Here is a 25,837-nt window from a genome sequence, read left to right as displayed (position 1 = left end):
CGCTCCCTGACTTGATCTGAGGCACACCCTCCGGGGAGGGGAGGGGAGATCTCTTCCCTGATCTCCAGCCCTGGATCTGGAATCCCCACAGCTCCTCTCAACCCCCTCCTTCCCCTAACAGCTGCCCCTTCATGCGCCAGGCCGAGCCTTTCACACACTGCAACTGGGGACTTGGCACCCTTAGTCTCACAAGGGGGCTGGGCACATTGACCAGACCGGAGCTGTGCGCCTGTCGGCTGCCCCCCTGCCACCACTCCTGCTAGCCAGGCTAAACTCAGGAGGGCACAGTGTGGGGCCAGCTGTCCCCGGTGGACACCTGGGATTAACAGGAGGAGGCCTCCCCCAGGGCTGGGCTGTCCCCAGGGGGCCGTATGAGCAGCACTTACCGATCCTCAAGGAGTGTGGACTGCAGGCGACCATCACGAGCCACGCGGGAAGCAGCACCAAAGGCGCCGAGACGCGGGGCATCTTCTATGAATCCTCATGGAGCCCTCTGCTGGTCTGGGCATGACATAACTCTGCGAGAGAGTGGGGAAGGGTGGGGAGCAGGTGAGTCCCGTGCCCCTGCTAGGTAGCCACCCACCCAGCCCAGCGACTAGAGCTGGTGCCCAGAGGGCCCCCGGGGAGAGGGCCCGCAAGCCCCACCAGAACCGCCGGTGGGAGAGCTCCAGGCCAGCTCCGGGCCTCTGTCCTTCCTCCCTGTCCCCAGGCCCACAGAAGCCTCAGGTTCTAACTCCATCCCGCTGATCAGATCGGGGACACACGGGTGTAAAGGTGACTAAATGATGCGTGGGGCTCCACCGTTCTTAAATCTCTAACTGGGGATGAAAACCTTCATCCGCCCTTACACAGGAGCCAGGAGCGAGCAGAGGAGGGAGGGGTAGCAAGGCGGCGCCACGGCCCTGGGACACACTACACGCACCGCTCGCTGGGGAGTGGAGTGGGGACGGCGCCGCGTTCGAGTCCTGCTCCTCCACACGCTAGTTAGGTGGCCTTCCTGAGGACTTCTCTCGGCCACCCAACTCCCTGTCCTCACGGGTAAGGCCAGCAGGACAACAGCCACGTGGTAGAGCGGTCCTGCAGATCGAGATAACGCCGGACAAGCGGCCAGGCTAGACAACAACAGTCCCACCCTGGCACACGCGGGAGAGGTCTGTTCTCAGCAAATGCTGAGGACAGAAGCACGCACACCAGGTCATCGGCTGGTTTCCGCACCTGCTCTTGCTACCTGCTGAAAACCAACCCCTCCCCATCCTTCTTGGGCCAACCCCTCTTCCTCCAGAGGCCGGTGGGCCTCTGACGTCAGAACCAGAGCTAGAGAGGGGACTGGGGCGGGGGGGGGGGGGGACCTCCCTGAGACCTCTCGGACACCGTGAGAACCGAGTCGATAGCCTGCCGGCTGCACCCCATCAGTGGGGTGAAGGTGGGGCCAGGAAACACCTGGCTATGCCAATCCCGGGTCACCCTGGGTTAGGAAAGTAGCATTACATGATTCTTCCTCCACCCCCTGGACAGACAACCCAAAAGATAGATGGGCAAAAGACTAGAGCAGGTCTCCCACTAATAACTACATCCAAATGTCTCTTAACATTTGAAAAGGCGCTCAGCTTCACTGGGCATCAGGAAATGCAATTTCAAACCACAGTAAGATAACACTATGCACCCAGTGGAAGGACCTAAAAAAAGGACAGTACACGGAATGCTGGCAGGGATGTGGAGCCCGTGGATACGACTCTAGAAAAACTGGTCTTTATGCTCTTGAAATCCGGAGTTTTGCACCTACCCTGATGCCCCAGCCGCCCCACAAGGAGTGTATTTTCAACAAAAATGCATGGGTATGCTCGCCAGAGATGCATTAGAATGATCATGGCAGCGCTCTCTGGATTCCTCCGAACTGGAAACTACCCAGATGGCCAGTAGCAGAATGGAGACGTACAGAGTACATTCGCATGATGGAATGTAACGTGGACATGAAAATCAACAATCAACAACCACACGTAACCGTCCGGATGAATCTCATGAACGTGATTTGAGCAGAAGAAGCCAGGCACAGCACAGTACGTCCAATAGGATTCTTTTTATAAAAAGTAGGAAAACAGGGGCGCCTGGGTGGCTCGGTTGGTTAAGCATCTGACTCTGGTTCAGGTCACGAGCTCACGGTTCATGAGTTCAAGCCCGGCGTCGGGCTCTGTGCTGACAGCCCGGAACCTGGATCCTGCTTCGGATTCTGTGTCTCCCTCTCTCTGCCCCTCCCCTGCTCGCACTCTCTCTCTCTCTCTCAAAAATAAACAAACTTTTTTTTTTTTTAAGTACAACTGTTAGAGGTCCAGCAAGTGGTTACCCTTGAGGGTGGGTGGTGACCGGATGGGAACAGGTGGGGTCTTTTGGGGGTGCTGGCGATGTCCCGTTTCTTACTCTAGGTGGTGGTTACACAAGTGTGTTCAGTTTGTGAAAACGGAGCTCTATACTTACGATTACGTTCACTTTTCTGTGTGTGTGTTACAGACCTCGGGTAAGTCTGTTTACCGACATCCCCCTCCACCCCACACACACTCAATGTTCCAGCCACACCCAGCACTTGGCAGTTTCCTGTGCATACCTTGTTCGCTCTGCCTGATTCTCCTCTCCTGCACCCCTGCCCCTGGCCAGAATCCCAACCCTCTCTACGTACCCCTGCAGCGGCCTAGAGAGGCTTTGACAGAACGTCTCCTCATTGCTGCTGCCTTTATGTGCACACACATGGGATCAGTGTGGGCTTCCTAATGGCAAGGACAGCTGCCAGGGTGCTGTTAAATCCCCACAGTCCACTTTACACAGCAGACGCACAGTTTGTACTTGTCCGATGGAAGTCCTCAAGCAATCACCCTGCTATTGGGAGTCAGAGGGAAATAAAGGTAAAGTTCAGAGGCAAAGACAGCTCTGCTTGTTGGCCAATCCGGCCCAGAATCTTTGTCCTTTAATTCATGGGTATTGGTGCCATGACAGATTACGGCAAATACCGTCTCAAGAAAAGCTTGACATTCTTACTCATTATGGATGAAGTTGATCGTTCGGTGGTTGTCTCCCCAGTGCAATGCAAGCTCAAACAAAGGAGGGGGGACGGGGCAGAAATCTTGTTCCTCTGTCCTCAGGGCCCGGAACAGGGCCTGGCATATATTACAGCTGCCATAAATATTTGTTGAATGGATAAATGAATAAACGGTCAAAGAGGAAAGAACTGTAAAAATCTGGTTAGGCTATATAAAAGCAATACTAACCATAATCATTTATGTCAAATGCCTTCCATTTATGCCCGATCAGCACGCCGCATGGTAATTATTATTCAGACTGCTAAATAGGTGTCAGATTAGCCTGTGTAAATTCTATTTGATGACACAACTACACCCAGTTCGTGAGGGCCTGACTTCTGTCGTTCGTGGCGGAAGCCTAGCTAATTCTGGAGACCACGAGTGAGGACCACGATGTCTGAGGTCCCAGGCTGCTCTTCAGCCTCGACTGTATAACCCAGGGCACAAAGTAGAGAAAACAATCTCCTCTCAAACCTTGCAGGAATAAAAAGAGCCATCGTGTTACATGACTGTAACGCTCACTGGTTTGCAAACTTCTTTCCGCAGTCTCTTTCTTTTTTTTTTTTTTTAAATTTTTTTTCAACGTTTATTTATTTTTGGGACAGAGAGAGACAGAGCATGAACGGGAGAGGGGCAGAGAGAGAGGGAGACACAGAATCGGAAACAGGCTCCAGGCTCTGAGCCATCAGCCCAGAGCCCGACGCGGGGCTCGAACTCCCGGACCGCGAGATCGTGACCTGGCTGCAGTCGGACGCTTAACCGACTGCGCCACCCAGGCGCCCCCTTTTTTTTTTTATTTTTTTAATGTTTTTTTGATTTTTTTTGAGACACAGAGAGACAGAGCATGAACGGGGGAGGGTCAGAGAGAGAGGGAGACACAGAATCTGAAGCAGGCTCCAGGCTCTGAGCCATCAGCCCAGAGCCCGACGCGGGGCTCGAACTCACGGACCGCGAGATCGTGACCTGGCTGAAGTCGGACGCTTAACCGACTGCGCCACCCAGGCGCCCCCCTTTCTTATTTAACACACAGGACAAACTCTATCACAGGTGAGGAAGCTGAGCCCCAGAAAGGTGAAGTGCCCAGTTCAAGGTCACATGGCAGCTATGAGGCAAAGCCAGGGCTGGCCGGGTCTCTGACTCCACTGGCTTTTCTTGCCTAGCCTAACCACTTATATACGAGCACAAGAAGATGAAGCTTTCAGATTCTTTACCAAAAAGCACAACGAAATTTCAGGTCTTGTTTTCATTTTAATGTTTAGATGAATCTGGTCTTAGAACCAAAGAGGGCAGCCGTTAACAACTAAAAATATTTTTAAAACATTTTTAAAAGTTTATTTATTTTTGAGAGAGAGAGAGAAAGAGTGCAAGCAGGGGAGAGGCAGAGACAGAGGGAGACACAGAATCCAAAGCAGACTCCGGGCTCTGCACTGTCAGCACAGAGCCCGATGCAGGGCTCAAACTCATGGACCTCGAGATCATGACCCGAGCCAAAATCAGACGCTCAACTGACTGAGCCACCCAGTCGCCCCTCAACTAAAAATATTTTAGTTTTTTTTTTTTTTTTAACATTTGAAAGACGGAGAAAGAGGGCATGAGCAGGGGAGGGGGAGAGAGAGAAAGAGAGGGAGACACAGAATCCGAAGCAGGCTCCAGGCTCTAAGCTGTTTGTTAGCACAGAGCCCAGTGCAGGGTTCAGACTCTCGAACCGCGAGATCATGACCTGAGCTGAAGTCGGACGCTCAACCGACTGAGCCACCCACGCGCCCCAAAAACATTTAAATAATTTAGGGATAAAAAAGACATGATCCTGGAGATACTGCACCAAGGCCCGCTTCCCACTAACACTGTCCCTCCCTGGGGAATTTCTCCTCCTCCTGTGGCTCCTTACCACCTGCGTGGCGTGGCTTCTAAATCAGCATCCCATGCCCAGCGCTCTGCTGAATGCACAGTACAGCTGCCTCCTGAGATTTCGCCGGTGTTGCAGAGCACTTGAAACGCTCCCCGTCCCAGGCGAAAGGTATCCTCTCCACCACGCGCACCACCTGCTTCTCCTATATCTTCCTTCTTTGTAGGCGGCACCACACCCCACTCATCACCCAAGCCAGAAAGCTGAGAGACGCCCCAGATTGCTCCTTCCCCACACCCCATTCTGAGCAGTCACTACTTGCCGACAACTCTGCCTCCGTGACCTTCTCTGCATCACCATGGACTCCCACGCTCCCCCCATCCGGATATTCTACGGCAGGGACCCAGACCTTGGCAATAGCAGCCTTCCTGGCCTCCTTCCCCCGGGTCTTTCCCTCCCTGGGTGGCTCCCCATTCGGCTGGGGGTGGGGATTCTTACTAAAACCCAAACACGATCATGACACATCCAGGCCCAGTCTCCCCGAGCTCTCCGCTGCCTCAGGGATCCAGGGCAAACTCCTCACTCCAACAGGCAAGCCCTTCGTGACCTGGCTCCCGCTTACCTGTCCCTAACGCCCCCCCCCCCCCACCCACTGCACCTGACACTCTAGCAGAGCCTGAGCCCCGACTTCTCAAACATGTCACCTCTGTGCCAGCTTCCACACCGGATATGGCCTCAACCCGTGGTGGCCTGGGTTTCTATAGGCTAAACTGCATTCCCTCCCCTCTCCATTTTTCTGTGATCCCTTCCCCATATGCTGCCACCAGGCCTGGACCATTCCTCATCAGGGCACACAACCTGCTACGAGGATGCTATCTTCCCACAGAACCAGCAGCAGTGATGGCAGGGACTGTGACAAGCACCTAGCATGCTACCTGGCACATAGCAGGTGCTCAACTAACATTGGTCAAATGAATAAATGGACAGATGACATCAAAAAGGCATTTGCTGGAGGGGCTGGCTGGCTCAGTCAGTAGAGCATCTAACTCTTGGTCTTGGGGTCATGAGTTCGAGCCTCACGTTGGCGACAGTTTACTTAAAAAAATAATAACAAAGGAGGCATTTTTTAAAAAGGCATTTGCTGAGTTTACACCAACATGAACTAAATTCCCAGTTTGACTCGTACATTTTGTACATTTGCTGCGGTTAAAACCAACAACCTATGCAGACATCACGGTATAGATCCGGGCAAAGGGTAATCACAGGATGGGGAGGGAAACAAGCATTTACTGCTCTTTTCAGGCAGAATTTAAGTTCGAAGCAGGTATCTAAGTATGGCTTCGGATCTCCCAGGGTCTGTGACAGTCCTCACCTGAATAGAGCCAGGCCTCACTAAGGTACTTTTGGGAACCTAGAAGGCAGAGAATGTAAACACAGCCCTTTGCTGTGTCACTGAAGGCATGGTTCTAGACAACATGGGTAGTCTGCCCATTGGGCCACACCTGGATGGAAGCCAGGCTGGTTTGGGCTCTGAACCTCACTGAGGGAACACTCCCAAGTAGTTGACTTCCTTCAAAGCCCACCTCCTCATCGGTTTACATGGGAGCAGCAATGCCTACCTCACAGGGTGATGAGCACCAGGAGAGCAGGGAACACGTTGGAATTTTCCACCTGTGTCTCCAATGCCTCGCACAGGCTGGCACATAGTAGGCACTCAAAAAATATCTGTGGAAATAATGAAAGAATCCAGTCAGCTAATGCATGTGGAAAAGGCTCTGTCAGCATGGAGTGTTCCCTTGTGACTTAATTTGGAGCCCTTGCCCACAAGGAACTCCCAATCTAGACCCAATTTCTCCATGGCACAGGCTCCCCTGTGAACCTCCAGCTCTCACCATCCACCATGGCAGGTAGCGCCTGATGGCAGGCACACTGCCCCATGAGTGCTGGGAAGACGTGCTACATACAGCCCCACCTCTGCTCTACCATTTACCGGCCCAAGATGTTTCTTCATCCAAACACCAAAAAGCAGACGTCACCACTTCTTCTGAAAGGAGAACCTAATTTCCGTTTTTTTAGAATCTCAGGACGGGTCGGCTTCCTCAAGCCAGAGGATTCCTTGATGTCTCCAGACATCTCTGACTGCCCCCCTTCCATGCATATATATATATATTTTTTTTTCCAAGTGTTTATTTTTGAGACAGAGAGAGACAGGGTGTGAACGGGAGAGGGTCACAGAGAGGGAGACACAGAATCTGAAACAGGCTCCAGGCTCTGAGCTGTCAGCACAGAGACCGACGCGGGGCTCGAACTCACGGAGTGTGAGATCTGACCTGAGCCGATGTCGGGTGCTTAACCGACGAGCCACCCAGGCGCCCCCTATGCTTATATATTTTTTTTAACTTTTAAGTTTATTTATTTTGAGGGGCGAGCAGGGGGGAGAGGGGCAGAGAGAGAGAGGGAGAGAGAGAATCCCAAGCGGGCGCCACACTGTCCGCGCGGAGCCCGACGCGGGGCTTGAACTCAGGAGCCGCAAGATCATGACCTGAGCCGACGTCAAGAGTTGGTTGCTTAGTCGACTGAGCTACCCAGGAGCCCCCATGCTTGTATTTTGAATGCACACTCTTATTCACTGCGACGCCTTCTCCCTCTTACTCACTGCGACGCCTCCAGCACCTGGACAGCGCCTGGCACAATGGCTGCAAATACACCTCATGAAATGGGTGAATGAATGGGCGAGCGGCTCTTTAACTCTACGCTTACTGATGCCCTCTCTCTCCATCACCAGACTGTGATGGGATGCAAGGGAACATCCCTTTTGGGTATCTTTCTGACACACCTGCCATGTTGCCTATACCGAGGAGAAGCTTAGTAGGTGTGCCTGTAGATCCCCAAGAGTGTCAGTTCGTACTCACAGACCGCACAGACTGCCCATGGCTCATGGTGTTCAGGCAGCGAGCACGCCGTCTGGACCCCCCTGGCCCAGTTGTGCTAAATGGCCTCTCCTCTCCCGATTTGTCAGCAGTCCCTCTGCTGGTCTCTCTCTCGTCCTCACGGGCCGGTTACACTATTAATCGTGATTTTCCAGGGTGGGTCCGAGAGGAGGCTGACAGCAACCAGATGGTGTTTGGTGGCAGGGAGGACAGAGGAAATCAGAGGGGCAGCCAGATTAATTACAGGTTTCCTCTCATGTGTGGGCAACAAGATCTTGATTACTCCTCATGATGCTCCAGGCTCCTCAAGACAAATGGATGTGGGTTTCTCTGCTGTTCTGACTCCCCGCCCCCCCCCGGCTGGGAGAAACTCCCAGCAGCAGCCAACAGCGTGGACAGAGTGTGTAGGGAGGCAGGATAGCAGGGTGGCCAGGACAGGGGAGTGGAGCCCCCCCACCCCCAGGCCCCATGGCCTCCTTAAGGGAGAATCAACCTTCAAGACCTGATACAGTTGGGCAGCATGTATAAGTATTCTGTGTCCCTGGCAAGTAGCATGACACCAGGACACCAGGACATAGGTCTGTCCCAGGAGGCAGGGACCTGGGTGCTCACTGGCTCTGGGAGATAGCTCTCCGGGCCTCAGTTTCTCATTCTATAAAATGAGGGCATTGGAGTCAACGATCTCTGAGTTCTTTTAAGTTGTGCCATTCCGCAGTTCTAGGAATTACACTCCGCGGTAATATGTGCTGAGTATTTACTTCCTCTGTGCAAAGTACTATTTCAGATCCGCTGCTCCTCAGAAGAGCCCTGTGGGGCAGACACTCTCATTCTCTCTACCTGCAGACATGGAAACCAAAGGGGGGAGGCTGAGTGAGATCTACTAAGGTAACTCGCCTGGCCGACGGGAGCCCCAGGCCACCAGCTCCAGGACCCAGTCCTACTATCCTCTACACGCGCCTTCTCTCCTATCCCAAACCTGGCACACAGTTGATACTTGAGGAAATACTGAAGTGATGATAATGACTATCATGATGTTGGAGAAGGGGAGTCGAATCCAAGGAGATCTAGGGCCCATCTGCACATTTTTCAAATCAGGGGACACAAGCAACAGAACGATGAGTCTGAGTGTGTCCCTTGGCAACACGATCGGTCCAGGTGTCCTCAGTTTTTACCGTTTACCATCAGGAGATGCTCCCAGGGCTTTGTGATGAGACCGTGCCAGGTTAGCCAAAGGTGGCTTGTATCGCCCTAAGAGTTGGACCTGGCCTGACCCAGCAAGATAAAATACAGAGCCGTGGCTGGCCCAGCCCAGGCCTGATGTCAGGGGAGGACATTTAGGGAGGACAGCAACCCCAGGTATCTGCTAGTACTCAGGACATGTGACAAGGGACGGCTGTCCCCAATTCTTGGACACAAATGAGCAAGACATGGTGAACAACCAGTCTCCTTTCCCCTCCAAGCCGCCTCTTGTGTAGGTATCAGACTGATGCCCTCAATCCACTTCTAAACAACTGCCTCTTACCAGGGACCAGAACAGACGTCCCTGGCTTCCATTCCCGGATGCCACTATGTGTCCTTAAGCTGGTTACTCAACCTCTGAGAGCTTCATTTCCACAAACGTAAACCAAGGGCAATCGGACCTCCCCCGAAAAGCTATTGAACTAGTACGGCCATCAGTCAACGTGAACCTCCCTTCTTTCCTCTTTCCACCCGCATTCCGGGCTCCCTCCGGCCCCGTACACAGGTACCCTGGACCACACCTGCATCCTCTCCCAACAAGATGGGCTCCCACGCCTCTTGCCACTGCGGGGTGGGGGGTGGGGGGTAAGAACCTGCCAAATGCTACTCCAAGCCAACCCCATACCACAAGCTTTCCCTGAAGAAGTTAGTCTTCCTTCCTCGCTCAGACTCAGCCGAGCAGAGGAAAAAGATCAGGGACTGACGGTGGAGAGCTGACTTTGGCCCCATCTCTTAACCTCTCTTCTGTAAAGTGGGGAAATTCTATTCCTACCACCCCCCTTATAGCGTTGCCAAGAGGACCAAATGAGTGAATGAGCAGAGCGCTACTTTGCAGGTGAGTGAAATGCTTTCTAAGCAAAACGGTGTGCATATCGCTCCTTTCCGGTAACCTGGCCAAGGTGTATAAATACGCTTAATACCGCTACAGGATTTATACTTTATTCATTCAACAGAATACTTCCACTGAGTATCTACCAGCAGGCATTGTCCAGGCCCTGGGGCTTACAGTCAGGGGAGGGATATTAATCCCACAGCCAGGGCACAGGTGCCACAAGTACAGACAATGGAGGAAAAGTGCAGGACGCTACAGAGCGTGTGACAGGGGGACCTCATGTGGCAGGAAGGGAAGGCTTCCCTGAGGACAGGATGTTCGACCTGAGTTGGCCAGGTCTCTCAATGGGGACAGAGGGAGCAGGGAGAAGGAGATCCCAGACAGAGGAACGACGCGGAGGAGACTCGGACCGCTGGTGGAGGCCAGCGCAGTGCGTTTAGGAAATGGCAGGGGCGGGGCGCCTGGGTGGCTCAGTCGCTTAAGCGGCCGACTTCGGCTCAGGCCAGGATCTCGCGGTCCGTGAGTTCAAGCCCTGCATCGGGCTCTGTGCAGACAGCTCAGAGCCTGGAGCCTGTTTCCGATTCTGTGTCTCCCTCTCTCTGACCCTCCCCCGTTCATGCTCTGTCTCTGTCTCAAAAATGAATAAACGTTAAAAAAAATTAAAAAAAAAAAAAGGAAATGGCAGGGGATTCGTAAGGCTAGAAAACAGAAACATCTCCGTGTATCTGTTGTGTTTACGTCCAGTCTCCCTCATCAGGCGCCCCCAGGTCCCGGATATGGCTCTGCATCTAATGCCGGCTGCCTCCATGAACCTCGTACAGGACCTAGCTTCCTTCACAGGCAAGGTGAGGAGGCCACAGCATGTGGATCTCTTTCCCGGTGCAAAGGACATGGCTACCGGGGAGAAGACGGGGAGTTAATCACCCGCCTTAGTGAGCCAGGAAGAGGATCCAGGGGTCGGATATGAAGGGCAAGACTGGCTCTGGATGGTGAAAAATGTCCCTGGCATTTATCTGAGGCCACTAGGCTGGGCCCTGGGGGAGACGAGCTCCTAGCAGAGACCACGTGAGCCGAGGCTTTGAAATAAAATTGCCCAGAGCCGGAGCCGTTGGTAACACATTTAGAGCAGAGAGACCTTGCAAGAGTGTCCACAGAGGAATAGAGAGTGAGCAGGGGACAAGGCAGTTGCAGAGAGAAGCTGCTTTTTCAGGACAGCATTTTAATTACCTGCAGATAAACACAGCTCTCCCTCTCCTGCTGTCTGGGTGTCTGGGAGGAGAGGGGCTATCCTGGAGAGGCTTGTCGGCACTGCAACCTTGCATACGGAGATCGGAGATCTGGAAAGGGCAGGCCGTGCAGCCTGGGAGAAGAGAAGGCTAGGCTGGGTGGGAGCTGCCTGACGCGGGGAGGGGAGGTGCATCAGAATTTAACCATCCGAAGCCAGAGCTGGGTTATTTTAGACTCACAGGTGATGGTAAGCAGACACTGTCCCAGCTCCACTGAGGTTAAAGCCAGAGGAAAGTGCTCTGATGTTAGTGACAAAGAAGCAAGCCCGGACCTGAGAGCTGCTGGGTCCCAGACACAGAGCTGTCCCTTGGCCTGGCCCCACCACGCCCAAGTAGAGACCTCACTCACTGCGTCTGTCCTGTCCACAGTCATGTGCATACCAGTCTTTTCGGTGTCTCTGACACCATCGGCAGAAAGTAAGGTCCTGTCGTCTTTTCCTAAGTCCTAGCCAGAACAGGGGACAAAGCAGCTATCCCTAGGTGTATTCATTCCTTGGGGAAGCCTGGGACATCCCTCTTGTACTCCCAGGGGTACGGGAGGAGTCGGGTGAGGAGGGTAAGGAAGCTAGATATTGTAAAATAAAGGTGCACCAAAAAGTAAGGGGTGTCCCCTTCAAGAGGCAAAGCAATTGGGCTTATTGTGTGGGTGTCACGCAAGCCGAGCACAATCTCTGGGAATCACCTAAGAGCCCGTGCAGGGTCCATCTACCCCTTCCTTGCCCTCCAGCTCCGTTAGCATTGATGGCCTTCTCCTGCCTGGCACCAGGCTCCGTGAGAGGCAGAGAACAGTCACTGGCTGCTGGCCAGTTGCCCCCTGGACAGGGTTCTAGAACTGCAGTCAGGGTAGGAGGGGAGACTTGCTTTTCATTCTGAAGTGTTCTCTACTGTGTGCGTGTTCAGAGATTGGATTGCTGTTTCAATTAAGAAATCTAGTGAATAATTTAAAAAACAATAAAGAATCCCAACTTTCTCAATGACTGGCTCTCAGGTGGGCATGTTGCTTACGTCCCTGAGCCTGGGTCCCCTCCTCTGTACAGTGAGGCTAAGAACACCTGAGGTTCAAGTGCTCAGTGACTGACTGCTGGGCCTGCCCAGGTCCCTCGCGGCCTCTCTGGGCCACTTGTCACCAGCTACCAGAAGAGCAGGTGTGGCTGTTCTGAGCTGGCCCTGGAGCCTGGTCCAAGGACACACTCCCGTCCCAGTCACACTCCAGGCCAAACACTCACCTCCCCTCTGCTCCCCCCACCCCTGCCAGCTACCGCCCACCATCCCAGTCTACCTGCAGCCTCAGCGCTCACCTCTGAGCACCCCATACACGCACGAGCTCTAGTTCTTGGCTGGATCCCAAGCCCTGGGCAAAAGGAGGGCCTTCCCCTGGAAGGAGACCCTGGTTGGGGGTGCCGCTGTGTTCAGCTAGTCTCTGTGGGGGTCAGGAATGCAGAGGGCATCCTCTCCAGCGGCTGCCCTGGGCTTCTGCCTTTGTCCCACGCCACAGAAGAGAGCACAGCTCTCATTCAGCCTGCCGATGTCCCATCACCTTCCCTGTGCCATGACCTAGAAGTCACGGAATCTCCAGGCACACAACACAAGTCTGTGGGTTGGAATTCCGGGGGCATACACAGTCTCAGAGCGGCCTCAGGGAAATAGGACTTCCTTAGCTAAGCAGGGGAGCTGTCCCCACACTCAATACCCCCCGCCCAGGGACCGTGGTAGAACGGGCACATAACCAGGGGAGCCCAGCTCCAGCTGCCAGAAGGGGAGAGAAAGGCAGCCAATGAGGCTGCCCCCCTGGGCGGGGCTAAACGCCGCACACTCAGTGATGTGCTGGGCAGTCACAGGCCATCGGACCTCTCGGATGTGCGGTCTGCCCTCAAGGAGCTCCCTGAGAAGTATGAGGTCATAAGCAGCACACTGGTGAATGCAGGATGCAGGGCAGTAACGAAGCGGCTTCCCCAAGGCAGGGCAGCCTTCGCCACCAAATGGGGAAGAAGCGCTGGGAAGACAGAGGCAGAAAGCATCCCTGGGCCTGGACAGGTGAGCACGATTCTTGGACAGTGCGGGCACACGCTGAGCCTTGAGGCACACGCTGCTTAGGAAAGGAGACCTTCCGGCACGTGCCAGGAAAAGCAAAGGACAGTGTCCAAAGGACAGTGACTAACCAACTTGGCAGAAACACGCTATCCAGAGAAAGGTAAGTGTTGGGGTCAGATTCTAGAAGGCCTCGAACACCAAGGTTAAGGAGCTTGGACTTTATCCTCCAGGCAATAATGAACCACCGAAAGTTTCTGGGCAAGGGAGGGCCAATACTGGAGTTGTGCTTTTTAAGGAAATCAACGCGACCAAGGTGTGCCAGATGGCCTGGTCAGCAGGGAGGTCGGTGAGTGGGCACTGAGCCACGTGTGAGGGGCTGTGAATGGGGGGCGAGTCGTCCCTGAAGGGAGCTGACCCCGCACTGCCTGAATATTAGGGTACTAGATTTTCCCACAAACTGGAAATCAAAGCTTCTGGGCCACCGAGTTTTGGGTAGGAACGTAGACTTCATGGATCTCCAAGGAAAGCAGAGCTCGCTCGAGGCAGCTCCAGAGTTGTGGCCTCAGCAGGACACAGGACATCAAACATTTGGCAGAGACTGGATAGGGCCCAAATGAGAGCGACCGGGGTCAGGAGGACCTGGGGTCAGGAGGCCCGTGTTCAAACCTGGCTTTGCCGCTGTTCCCTGCAGGACCGTGGTGTCCCGGGTCCTAAAGTCTCTCTGCCCCTCAGTGTCCCATAAAATAGCAGACAGTGCGACATGCCCTATGTCACAGGGTGGCCCCAAAACGTTTTCATAACACGTAATCAGAAAGTCGGGAAGATCTCCTTCTAAACTGATCTCCCTGGTTGGTTTCTGCTTACCTCCTCCATCCCCACCCCCAACATTTTATTCTCTGTCTTTTGTTCTAGAATACACGCTTGACTCCCCGTCTCTCAGATTGATCGAACAGATGAATGATTTACCATTGTTTCCTCCAAAACACCTAAGACAAGGTTTTCCACCTAGTTAGAGCTCAATGAATGTATGATTAATTAATAAAAGTGAACCTACAGAGGATGTTTTAATCCTATCCGTCCCCCCCACCCCCGCCCCCACCACCACCCTCCACTCAGTGACTCATCTTAGTAACAATGCTAGGGAAAAAAAATAATTAGGATGGCAAGCTGGGAGATCTCCCCCCTGCCCCCTATCTCCATCCACAAAACTCTACATAATTCCTCCCAGAGGAAGGCAGGACAAGGCAGGGGTTAGGAGCACAAACTCTGTGTCTACTTCAGACCATGCTCCGAGCCGGGGCTCTGTTTCTCACCAGCAAGGACCCTGGGAAAGTGGGTAGCCTCCCCCAAACCTCATCCTCCCTGCCCACAAAATGGAGAAGATGTGAGACGTTCCTAAGGCGGCTTTCAAAGATTCGCTGTGATCTTAGTAGTGTTGGTACCGAGCTTCCTGAGAGCTGTTACTATGTTATTGTGACTATTGCTGTTATCGTCCCGAGCCAAATCACCGTGATTTGAGGGGACTGGTATTTGGGTACAGATTTCCCATTAGTGTGGAGGACTGGGAGCGCTCTGTGACTGCCAATACATCAAGTTCTCGCAGTTCTCAACTGGAGAAAGCACCTCAGGTTGAGCTTTGAAATGCCTCGACCCCCAAGCCAATCGAACATCCTGCTATCAAGTGGCATCTGGGGCTGGGGGGCACTGAGTGGATCAGTCGCCCTTATGGCGCTAACCCAGCGTTAATGGTGCAAGTGAATTACAAACAAGGCCCACCTGCTGTGCTCAGCAACAAAACCCGGCAGGAGGGTAATTGTCCGGAACTTGAGCACAGGGGGACACAGCAGGCAGGGAACACATTAAACATGGGGAGGAACGACTTCCCAACACTTTCCTTCTCCATACAGACCCAAGGAGAAGCCAGCGGGCAAGGGGACGCGAAGCCAGCAGGCGCCAGATGGGGAACGCTCCAGAACTGCAGAAGAAAGTTCTCCCAGCAGACCACAGCTGGCTGTCCAGGTCAGCACCTCCACAGATCCGAGAGCAAGGGAAGAACATCCAGCTCCACGCAGCCTGATACTCCTACATGAGCTTGGATGCCAAGGATGTCCAGCATGGCCAAGGGCTCCACCCCACAGGAGGGCACCCTCCGTGATACCAGCCCCCACACGAGTGACCAGGGGTAGACGACGGGCTCACCAAAGCTGGTGGAGGCCACGGTAGCACGAAGACCGCTCGTCTGCTCATCCATACACCCAATATGCATTTATTAGGCGTTAGGGGCAAGTGGGGGAAAAGCTAATATGACACGGACGTTCTTTCAAGGAGAGATAGGCACGGACATCGGTCACTGGGCACAGGCTAGGCTGTGCAGTCACTCAGCGAAGGCCCAAAGCAGTGCTGCTATAAGGCAGAGAGCTCCAGCACTACCCAAGCACAGCTCAGGAGGCTTTGTAGAGACAGACCATTATGCCCATCTTGAAGGCTGTAGATACACACACACGCACGCACCCTTCATACAGTCGTGCATTGCACACCACATGTGCATCTACATATACGTGTAGCCAGGTTTTAGGCATCTAACAGGGAAACATGAGGCCCAAGGCTCTCATATTTCCACCAAGTTGTTAACATGCTCTGAAGCCGAAAGGAAAAGGACAAATTCAGGGACACAGCACAATGCAAGCCTTGTCTTTGACCATCTTCATGGTTCATGGTCTCCTGCTGGCAAGGTGACCCCTTCCTCGTTTCCCCTTTTACTGCAAAGGGTCATTTGCCAATGACCTGAGAAATGCCTTTACTACAGGGACTTTCCTCCTGGGCTGGCTGCAAGGGCAACCTTCCTCCTCCTCTTCCTCCTCCTCCTCCTCCTCCTCCTCCTCCTCCTCCTCCTGAGAGATCAGACCATGAAAAGGGGCAGTAACAGTTCAGGCAGGTGCAAGCTCCGGAAGGCTGGGTTCCAATCCCTGCTTCCCCCATTTACTAGCTGTGGTCAAGACACTGACCTCTCAGCCTCGGATGTCGCATCTATAAAACAGCAATGATAACAGCACCTACCCCACAGGGCCGTTGGCAGTTTTATTTTTTTTATTTTTTTATTTTTTTTTTAATTTTTTTTTCAACGTTTATTTATTTTTGGGATAGAGAGAGACAGAGCATGAATGGGGGAGGGGCAGAGAGAGAGGGAGACACAGAATCGGAAGCAGGCTCCAGGCTCTGAGCCATCAGCCCAGAGCCTGACGCGGGGCTCGAACTCACGGACCGCGAGATCGTGACCTGGCTGAAGTCGGACGCTTAACCGACTGCGCCACCCAGGCGCCCCCGTTGGCAGTTTTAAACGAGAAATTCATATAAAGTGCTCAGTACAGTGCCTGGCACATAGTTAAGCACCCAGTAAGTATATTCCAAATCTAATTCGCAATGGCACCACATTCCTACTACCTGGGAGCAAACAGCTCTACTGATTTTGTCCACACGTTTAATCCAGCAAAGAGCATTTCCATTAGCACAAGTTCATTCATTCAATAAGGATTTACTGAGCACCTAGTGCGTGTGAGACGCGTAAGGTCTTCTATAAAATGGCAGGGTCCCCGCCCTTGAAGCATTTACGAATCATAAAAGAGAAACCCGCCTGGGTCCTGCAGAACTATACGCACACAATCTTACACACGTTTATACACATAGGCACACACGTTTGTGCGTACGCACATAAACACGGTCCCCTGCCCCTGGAAACTGGCCATCTACGTTGGAAGTACTATTACCTACGTCCTTTGACTTGGAGTCTAGGCAGAAGGCAGCCTGGTAATGACTATACTGTTTCCGGAAGAGGAAACTGAGGCTCAGAGAAAATAAACGTTTGGCCCAAAGACTAGGGAGAGGGTGTCCCGGGGACTAACATCACTGGGCATCCACTCTGCGCCATGCATGTGCAGGTGAGTAAGCCTCTTCCACGAGTTGTCGCTATCTGGTCCCACAAAACCCCTCTGAGGCCCTCGGCAGAACCCTCCTGCAAAGACGAAGAAACAGCAACTCAGCAAAAGGGTAAGCGATTTGTCGAGGATCACAAAGCTAATATGCGAGGGGCCAGGATGCAAACAGCATGTCTGACTCAGACCCGCCAGCTTCTCCCACGGGACCAGCGAAGATTTAGTACATGGCACCGGTCTGATGAATTGCGGCCCGTCTGGCTGCAGGCCCGGCAGTCTGTGCTTAGACCTCCCGTAAATACTGGTGGCGGGCCTACTATGCACCCGGCATTGCGCTCTGAAGTGTAACCCTGAGTCCCCCAAGTTCCTCGTGCACTCCATGCATAGTCCCACCTCAGGGCCTTTGCATGGGTTCTGCCCTTCGCCTTGAACATTCTTCCCCGGAAGACTGGCACATGGCCTCGCCTTCTTCTAGACCCCGACTCAAATCCCAGTCTCAGGAGGCCTTCATTCTCCCTGTTCTACTTTTCCTTTCTTCCCATAGCACTTACCACTTCCTAGATTATGTAATTTACTGCCTTATTTATGTTCCTCATGTATACGGGTTGCCCCTACACACACCTTCCAGAACGTAATAAGCTCCCCAAGACAAAGAATTTTGTCTGCTTGGTTCTTTATGTGTCCAACGTACCTAGAGCAACGCCTACTATACAGAAGGTGCTCAATAAATGCAGTGAAGCAATACGAGAAACACGTGAGCAGTAAGTGGGTATTAAGACTCTATCCTCAGAGGGTGGATAAGGCTGTGTGTATTCTGGGGCGGGGGCTGTGGCCTCCAGGAGTCTCCCATTTCTTTCTGCTGGGGGAAGGGAGGCCTCAGGAGCATGGAGATTCGAGGACTTCCTATCGATTCCTGTGACAATTCAGACACAAAGGCAGCATTAGAAGCTTCCTATTTACAATGTTCTGACAGCAAACAAGATGAAGTGAGAAGGGCATCAGAGAATTTCAAGGCGTTCTCGTCCTGGATACAAGGAGAACCCAAGGCTGTGTCAGAGCCCAGCTGAAGCCAGGAAGCCAGGCTCTGCTTATCAGCACCTCCCGAAGGGATAGGAAGACGGACAGAAGGGCAGGGTGACGGCAGGTCCTCACAGCCTGGAAAATCAAGAGAGTGAAGGAAAGCTAACTCTTGGTGAAGACAGATCCCAGGATCTCAGTGCTGCAAGGGACCTTGGAAATCACCTAATACATGGTCCTCACCTCACAGATACAAAACTGAGGCTCAGAGAGGGTAAATGACTTGATCAAGGTCGAGAACTGGTGCCAGACAGAGCAGGCTCTAAAACCCAAGTCTCCTGACTTGATCAACACCCTTTTCACGTAGTGAGTACTACTAAAATGTTTTGGGGTTTTGTTTTTCCTTTATTTTAAAGAGAGAGAGAGAGCGAGCACACACACGCAAGCAGGTGAGAGGGGCAGAGGGAGAGAAAGAGAAACAGAGAGAGAGAGAGAGAGAGAGAGAGAGAGAATATATCTCAAGCAGGCTCCAGGCTCAATGCAGAGCCCAACGTGGGACTCGATCCCACAACCCTGGCCTCACAACCTGGGCTGAAATGAAGAGTCAGACACTCAACCAACTGAGCTACCCAGGCACCCCTAAAATGTTTTTTTTTTTTTTACTATCTTCCACAAACCAGCCCCGTACTAGGTGCCGAGGACACATGACAATGTGGAAAACAGATAAACACACAGACGGCCATCAAATTCAAATACGAGGTGCACAGTGTTATCATGGAGGAAGTGTGGCCTGGTTGCCATGGGAACACTGGGAAGGGGTCCCCCATGCCACAGTCGGGGCATCAGGAGGACTCCTCAGAAGCAAGCATATTTAAGCTAAAGTCAGCCAGAGGGAAGGGGAGTGACCTGAAGGGGAGAGGAAACAGAGATCTTCGGGGATCTGAAAGCAGTGAGAAATGATGCCCAGAGGGAGGCAGGACCCTGCCATCTAAGGCTTTGGCAGCCACACTTAGAAATTTGAATGTTATCCTAAGGGTAATGTGAGCCATTGAACGGTTACAACTAAGCGAGTGACACAATCAGAATTAATTACTTCTAGAAAAATCACTCTGACTGCAATCTGAAAACAGTGTTAGAGGGTTAAGTCTGGAGTCTGGGGCGATCGGTTGGATGGGAGCCGAGGTCTTGGGGAGATCTAAGGGTGACCCGAACTAAGGTAGCAACAGGGGGAGGCAGGTTTGCATCGGAGACCTTTTTAGGAGGTGGAGCTAACATACCAGGTGATAAGTCGTGGATTGCGAAGAAATGGGAAGGAGTTCCAGGCTTCTAGAATGAACAACTGTGTGGATGCTGGTGCCACCAGAGGAGAAACTCGGGTGGCCAGGGAGAGAATGATACCCCACTCCCAAAGAACAGAGGGACGAACCATCAGGAGAAAGGGACAGCGAACCCCGGGACGGTCAAGAGCACCTGTGGCACATCTGTCAACCAGGAAGGCAGCTAAAAGCGAGCCCTTGGAATTCGCCCATCCAGAGCTCAGACCGTTTGGGCCTAAGCTCCAAGTTCACTCTTGCACCTGTCCGTGATGCTCTGGATTCAGCTGAGCCCTGTGCACGTGTGACTTCCTTCCCAGGGGCTGACCCTCTACTCTTCTAAGGTCAAGGAGCCATCTCGGATAGGAAGGATGTTAAGAAAGGCACAGAAAGCTATTTCTCACTGCTGAAAAAGGTGGGCCCCTGGTTATCAGGCCACTTTAGAAGACGTAATTGAGAGACGGCAGAGCTTGGTAATGAAGAGCTCGGACTCTGGGGACAAACCGCAAGTCGGCCACCAACTAGCTGTGCGATCTTGTGCGGGTTACTTAACTTCTCTGTGTCTTGTTTCCCTTGTTTGGAAAATGGGGTTCAAGATAGGTGCCTTTGCCTAGAGCCGTGAAGGTGAAGTGAGTATTTGCTAAAGAGCTTAAAAGAGGGCCCGGCAGATAGTGAGCACGACCTAATTGTTAAATTAATGAAAATACATGCATAACATGGGGATTTAGATGCCATCACCAGGAACAAGATAACGGGGAATGGGGGAGGTGCGGTTTTGCAGGCAAAGGGGCTCAGGAGGAAGAAGCCTTCTGCAGTGTGGGCTTTAAGCGCTCTAGCACACTCCTCACTGGGGAAAAAACTGGGCTGAGCCAAATGAATAGATTAAACCAGCTTTAGCCTCAGATCACTCCAAGAAGTAATTATTCTGGGTGTGGATCCTCTTTGAGAAGTAATGTTTACTTCGGAAACACAGCAGTGGCACCCCAAATAGCTTTGATGTATGATGTGGAATTTGACCAGCCTCCGTTATATTAGGGGAGGTAGTCCTGTTTTATGTATCAAGCTCTCTCTAAAGCACTGAAATTTACAGCGTATTTGCTATGCAGCTCAGCAAAAGGTGTATGAATAAAGAAGAGCCTGCTCAATCAACACTGCTCAGCCAGGGAGCCCGAGAAGCTTCTCACTCGGGCTGCGATAGGGGTCTGCCAAGCGCTGAGGCGGGGGGTGGGGGTGGGGGGGGTGGGCAAAGGAGCCCATCCCTCGAGGGCACCCTGACATTGTATTTCTACAGCCTCATGTTCCTGCTTCCACTTTGTCACTTGCTAGTGAAAACAATACAGTCCAAACACGAGGTCACTCGCTTCCCCCGAGATCACAGGCTCCGAGCCTTGCCTCTGGGAAGGAGAGGAAAAATATTTGTTCACGTGTCTGCTCTCCCTCTTGCCACCACCCCCCCCCCCCCCCCCCCGCTTTCCCTTCCTTCCTGCATCTTCTTTTTCTCTTCTGTTGTTCCCGACTCCTCCCTCCCAGCCGGCTACCAAAGGCCTACGTCCAGGGCAGCCCAGGGCACCGGGGTCCTCAGACACAAAGTGGGGAGAAGCTCATTTTGTATGAGCTGAGTCTCCGGGTCTCTGGGAAACTTCCAGAAAAGGTTGCTCCTGCCCAGCCAGACATCTCTGACCTAAACTCCAGTCCCATTCTCAGGGACTCAGGATGCAGAGAGCAACACCGTCTCCAGGGAGGAATCCTGGCCGGTCCCCAAGATGACCCAATACAGCTTTCCTAAACTGCTTTTCTTAGACCAGCTGGTATAAAGACCAGCCCTAAGCAAATCTGTTCACTCATTTGTTCAACCAACACTTCTGAGCATCTATTCAGTGCCATGCACCGGCCTAAGGAGTTAAAATGTTGCTGTTCAACACTCCTGCCCTCGGGGAGTACTACAGAGTGCCATGGAGGGGACAACGGGCGGGGGGTGGGGGGACCCTAAGTTCCCCTGGAGATGGAGGTCAGAGGAGGCTTCCCAGGAGAACACCATCCACCCTGAGGTGTAAAAGAGAACTAAGACAGACAGACATGTCTGGGGCACCTGAGTGGCTCAGTCGGTTAACCATCTGACTCCTGACCTCAGCTCCGCTCAAGTTTGTGGGTTCGAACCCCACGTCAGGCTCTGTGCTGATAGAGCTGAGCCTGCTTGGGATTCTCTCTCTCTCTCTCTCTCTCTCTCTCTCTCTCTCTCTCTCCCTCTGTCCCCACCCTGCTCGTGTGTGTGTATGTGCACGCGGGCATGCACACTCTCTCTCAAAGTAAATAACTTACAAGAAAGACACGTCCAAGAACCTTCAAGGCCTCATTATTCATGACAGTCAAAAACTAGACATCCCAACGCTGACCAAGCACAAAATCAATAAACTACAGCATATCCACACAATGGAACACAGCAACGAAAACAAACCGTAACATGGATGAATCCCACGAAGAGGTTGAACACAAGAAAGCCAGATGCAAGAGATGAGTATTGTAGGACTCTGAGTTCATACGGTTCAAAGAGAGGCAAACTGGGAGTCAGGGCAGTGGAGACCTTGGGGTCCCAGGGACTAGCTGGGCGTCTGTGGGGGGTCAACTGTGCTGTTTCTTAACCCAGGTGTTGGATAAAGGTGTGCTCACCTTGTAAAATTTCAAACCCGTACTCTTATGATTTCTTCACTTGTTTATACAGTTGACAGACTTCCATGAAAAAGTTTACATTGAAAAAATTTTAAGGGGCGCCTGGGTGGCTCAGTCGGTTAAGCGTCCGACTTCGGCTCAGGTCACGATCTCGCGGTTTGTGAGTTCAAGCCCCGCGTCGGGCTCTGTGCTGCCAGCTCAGAGCCTGGAGCCTGCTTCTGATTCTGTGTCTCCCTCTGTCTCGGCCCCTCCCCCACTCATGCTCTGTCTCTCTCTGCCTCAGAAATAAACATTAAAAAAAAAAATTGAAAAAAAAAATTTTAAGGGGCGCCTGGGTGGCTCAGTCGGTTAAGCGTCCGACTTCGGCTCAGGTCACGATCTCGCGGTTCGTGAGTCCAAGCCCTGCGTCGGGCTCTGTGCGGACAGCTCGGAGCCTGGAGCCTGCTTCGGATTCTGTGTCTCCCTGTCTCTTTGCCCCTCCCCCACTCGTACCCTGTCTCTCTCTCAAAAATAAACATTAAAAAAATTTTTTTAAAAAATTAAGACAAATGAGAGATAAGCTGGCAAAGTAGAGATCCTGTTCATCTTCAATGCCCTTGGCTCCCTTCTTTCACTATCTCTCTGCTACCACCCAACTGACCTTATGCCCCTTCCACTCTACGCTGTACCTCTCTCTCTGTAGCCACACCGAAAGCATCAGATTAATTAATTCACACTAAACTGTCTATGACTACAAGCAGTTCAACAGTACTGACCCTCCCTGGGGGATTTCCTTTTTGATAAAGTGGATTTGCCTGAACTCAAAATCACAACTACTACTGGGCAGGAACAAGGAGTCATCAATGGCGGGCACCTCCCTAGGGCCCTTTACAGCACCTGAAGCCACTGCTCAACCTGGAGGCCGTGTGACATGCTGAGTTTCTCGCTTCTTCCTGGAGAAAGGGGCACGGTACAGGGAGGCACCTTTTGCAGGGGGCCCTGGAGGGAGTAGACGGAGAAATGTACAAATGCTCGGGGCAGAAGGAAGCTGGCGGGGGTCACGGGTGTGTCCACGCACAGCTCGCCAGGGAATCTGCAGTTGCAGGTTGGCAAAGAACAAACAGGATTTTGACCTCTGCCTCTTAGTTTACGTAGCTGATTCAGCGCGCTTTGGGCAGCTCCGTCGTTTCTAAGAATTACCCAAATATTTCCCCGCTCCTGAGCGGGAGGGAATTGCTAGGTGTGTGACCCCACAACCGGATTACCTCTGACAAAAATTCACAGCAGCCAGAGCTGGAACCCACGACCTAAGGCTCCGAAGGGATTTCTGGCCACACCTAGCTGCCCCCTACTGTCCTCCCATCTTCTCAGTCCGGAAAGGGGAAAAGAGAAGGAAACAAATCCCATGACTGTTCAAGGTCCCGGGGTCCCAGTGGTCCGTTTCCTCCCAGGCTTTGCTCCCTGGCTGTCAGGACTGAGCGCAACTGAGCAGGGGGTGGGGGAGACGATGGCCTCTAGCTTCCCCAGGGAAGGAGGAGATAAAGGCCACCCGGTCTGGCCATGTGCTCCGGCATCCAGGCAGTCATACGCCTGCTGGCTCCCTGAGCTGGACAAGGAGACTGGCAGAGAGAAGAGAGAGAAAACCCCTGGGAGCTGGGAATCGTCCCCCTCCTGCCTGTGAGGGTCTCATGAGAGCTCTGGAGATGAACCTCTATGGTCTCCCAACTCTGTTCCCAAACCTGCTGTCTCCAGATCAGTGGGTTTTCCAGACATAGCAACAGGTCCCCCGTCTGACAGACTCTGCCCTGAATAGATCCCCAGGGGAACAAAGACTTTCTCTGAAGTGCCTCTAGGGGAAGGCAAGCTGCCAGGCTGGGAGTCTTGCACCTGGGAGAGCTCCTTCCAGAAAGGCCAGAGCAGGGCCCTACAGACAGGCTCTGCAGGGAGCTAACCAGGGCTGGACCCCTGAGGGAGCAGAAGACTGCGTGTAACAGGTGGAGGCCTCTCTGGGCTACCTCTGCTCCCACCTGGGAAGCAGCAGCAACGGACAGAAAGGAGGCGTGAATCCCTCCCGCACCTTCCATGGGCTGTGCGACCTCACACGCGGCCCTGGCATGTAGCGGGGTCTCAGCGAATCTTAGCTGTCACGTTCAACAACAAATACTCTAACCACCTCGGAGAGAGACAAAGAGAGTGCCATCAAGCACAGGGCACCACAGTCCACCTCTTGGCATTTATGAGGTGACTTACAACATGTCAGGCACCACGCCAAGCACTTTACGTAGAGTATCGCTCTTAATCCTCCCACAAAGTACAAGCAGGTCTAAAGAGCCCCATTTTAGAGATGGGGTTCGGCAAGGTGCCGCTGCTGTTCTGACATTACACAGTTTCAAGTGGAAGCAACGTGGGATTTGAACCCACATTTGGCCCCCCCAAAGTCCACACTGCTAACCGCTACGCTACCCCCACACGCTCACAGCTACTCAGCTGCATAAGCTAAGAGGTTTGTGGCGGCCTTTTTTGCACATCTCATGGTAGACGTTCTGCGAGTGGGATGCTACTCTCATGAAAATCTCCCAACCCGGCCATGCTTTCTTTCTGCCTCTGCTTGGCTCCCCCCGGCGACCACCACCAAAACCCGGCAGAGGGGAGAGGGGTTCACATGCCCTGTCCCAGCCCTGCCCCCACCCCCCACCCCAACACGGCCCTTCCCCTTTCACCTAGGAAGCTTTTCATCTTCATTTAACCTCTTTACTTGAAAAAGCTCCGTCGGTACCGTTTTCACGCTCAGAATTTATCATAGAATAGTAACAGTGAATAGCTTCTCGGGTCCCTAATTGAACACCACCAACGGCAGGTGCAGCAGCCTCACTTCAGATGCGGGGTAACGTGCTGGAAACTTCTAAGCCAAAAGATTTTAAGATCAATACACGAGAACACACCCGTGCTCGGGGGTGCAGAGACGAGCCGGAGCCTGCTGGACGCAAGAGGGCCTGCCGTCTGCTCCTAATCAGGAAGGGCCGGGATTCCTAGGAGACGGGCCCCCGAGTAGCTGCCTCTCTGATTCAGAGAGCTGCGCAAGCCTCACATGGCTTCAAATATTTAAGCGCTTTAAATATATGCCGGTGATGATAATTACCCTGCCGACGGCATTTCATCCTAAATGAAGGTTCGGGCCAAGAAGACTCGGAAATCACTGTCACCGCACAGACAGCGCTCTTGCTTGACTCCGGTCCTCGCCATGGCACCAGTGGCCCCGAGGGCAGCTGTTACCCAAGGCAAGAGGCAATGAACTTAGAGCCAGGTGACAGAGGTGCTGCCATCTGTGTCCCTCAGTGAACCAGGTGACTACTAGGTCTCCTCGTCCATAAAATGAGGATGATGCCGTGGCGGGCCTTACAGGCTCTAAGCGAGGAAGAAGGAAACCACGTGTGAACTCTAATAGGAGGGTGACAGACACGGGCGGTTGGTGAGGCATTAGCAGTGACTCCCCCAACGGAAGTGGCCCTAGGAAGCAACGCCCCGCAGAGAAATGGACCTCAGTGTCCCCATTCTTGGCACACAGAATGAACGTGCCCAGGTTCCCGGGAGAAAGGCCTGTTCACCCGCGAACACAGAGGTCTCTGGAGGCTCTGGGTGCCGACACCTGCAGGGGACTGGGAATCCCCAATTCCCCTGGCGCTTCTCCACCCCTCCCCCC

At 53.0% G+C, this 25,837-nt stretch overlaps 1 protein-coding gene across 2 annotated transcripts in view; it reads right to left on the bottom strand.

Annotated features, from left to right (window-relative positions):
- The window catches only part of GRIK4 (glutamate ionotropic receptor kainate type subunit 4), a 431,580-nt gene that overhangs the window by 298,917 nt on the left and 106,826 nt on the right, over positions 1-25,837 (bottom strand). For both annotated transcript variants that reach the window (XM_043579641.1, XM_043579642.1), the window contains exons 2-3: positions 6,534-6,639; positions 387-518 (exon numbers count right to left, since the gene is read on the bottom strand). In XM_043579641.1, coding sequence (XP_043435576.1) covers positions 387-468 — 82 coding nt within the window. In that variant the 5' untranslated portion in view covers positions 469-518; positions 6,534-6,639. The remainder of the gene's footprint in view (positions 1-386; positions 519-6,533; positions 6,640-25,837) is intronic.

Source organism: Prionailurus bengalensis, chromosome D1 (genome assembly GCF_016509475.1).
Source record: "Prionailurus bengalensis isolate Pbe53 chromosome D1, Fcat_Pben_1.1_paternal_pri, whole genome shotgun sequence".
Taxonomy (NCBI): Eukaryota; Metazoa; Chordata; class Mammalia; order Carnivora; family Felidae; genus Prionailurus; species Prionailurus bengalensis.
The sequence above is the reverse complement of the archived record's forward strand: the minus strand, read 5'-3'. Positions and strand labels throughout refer to the sequence as shown.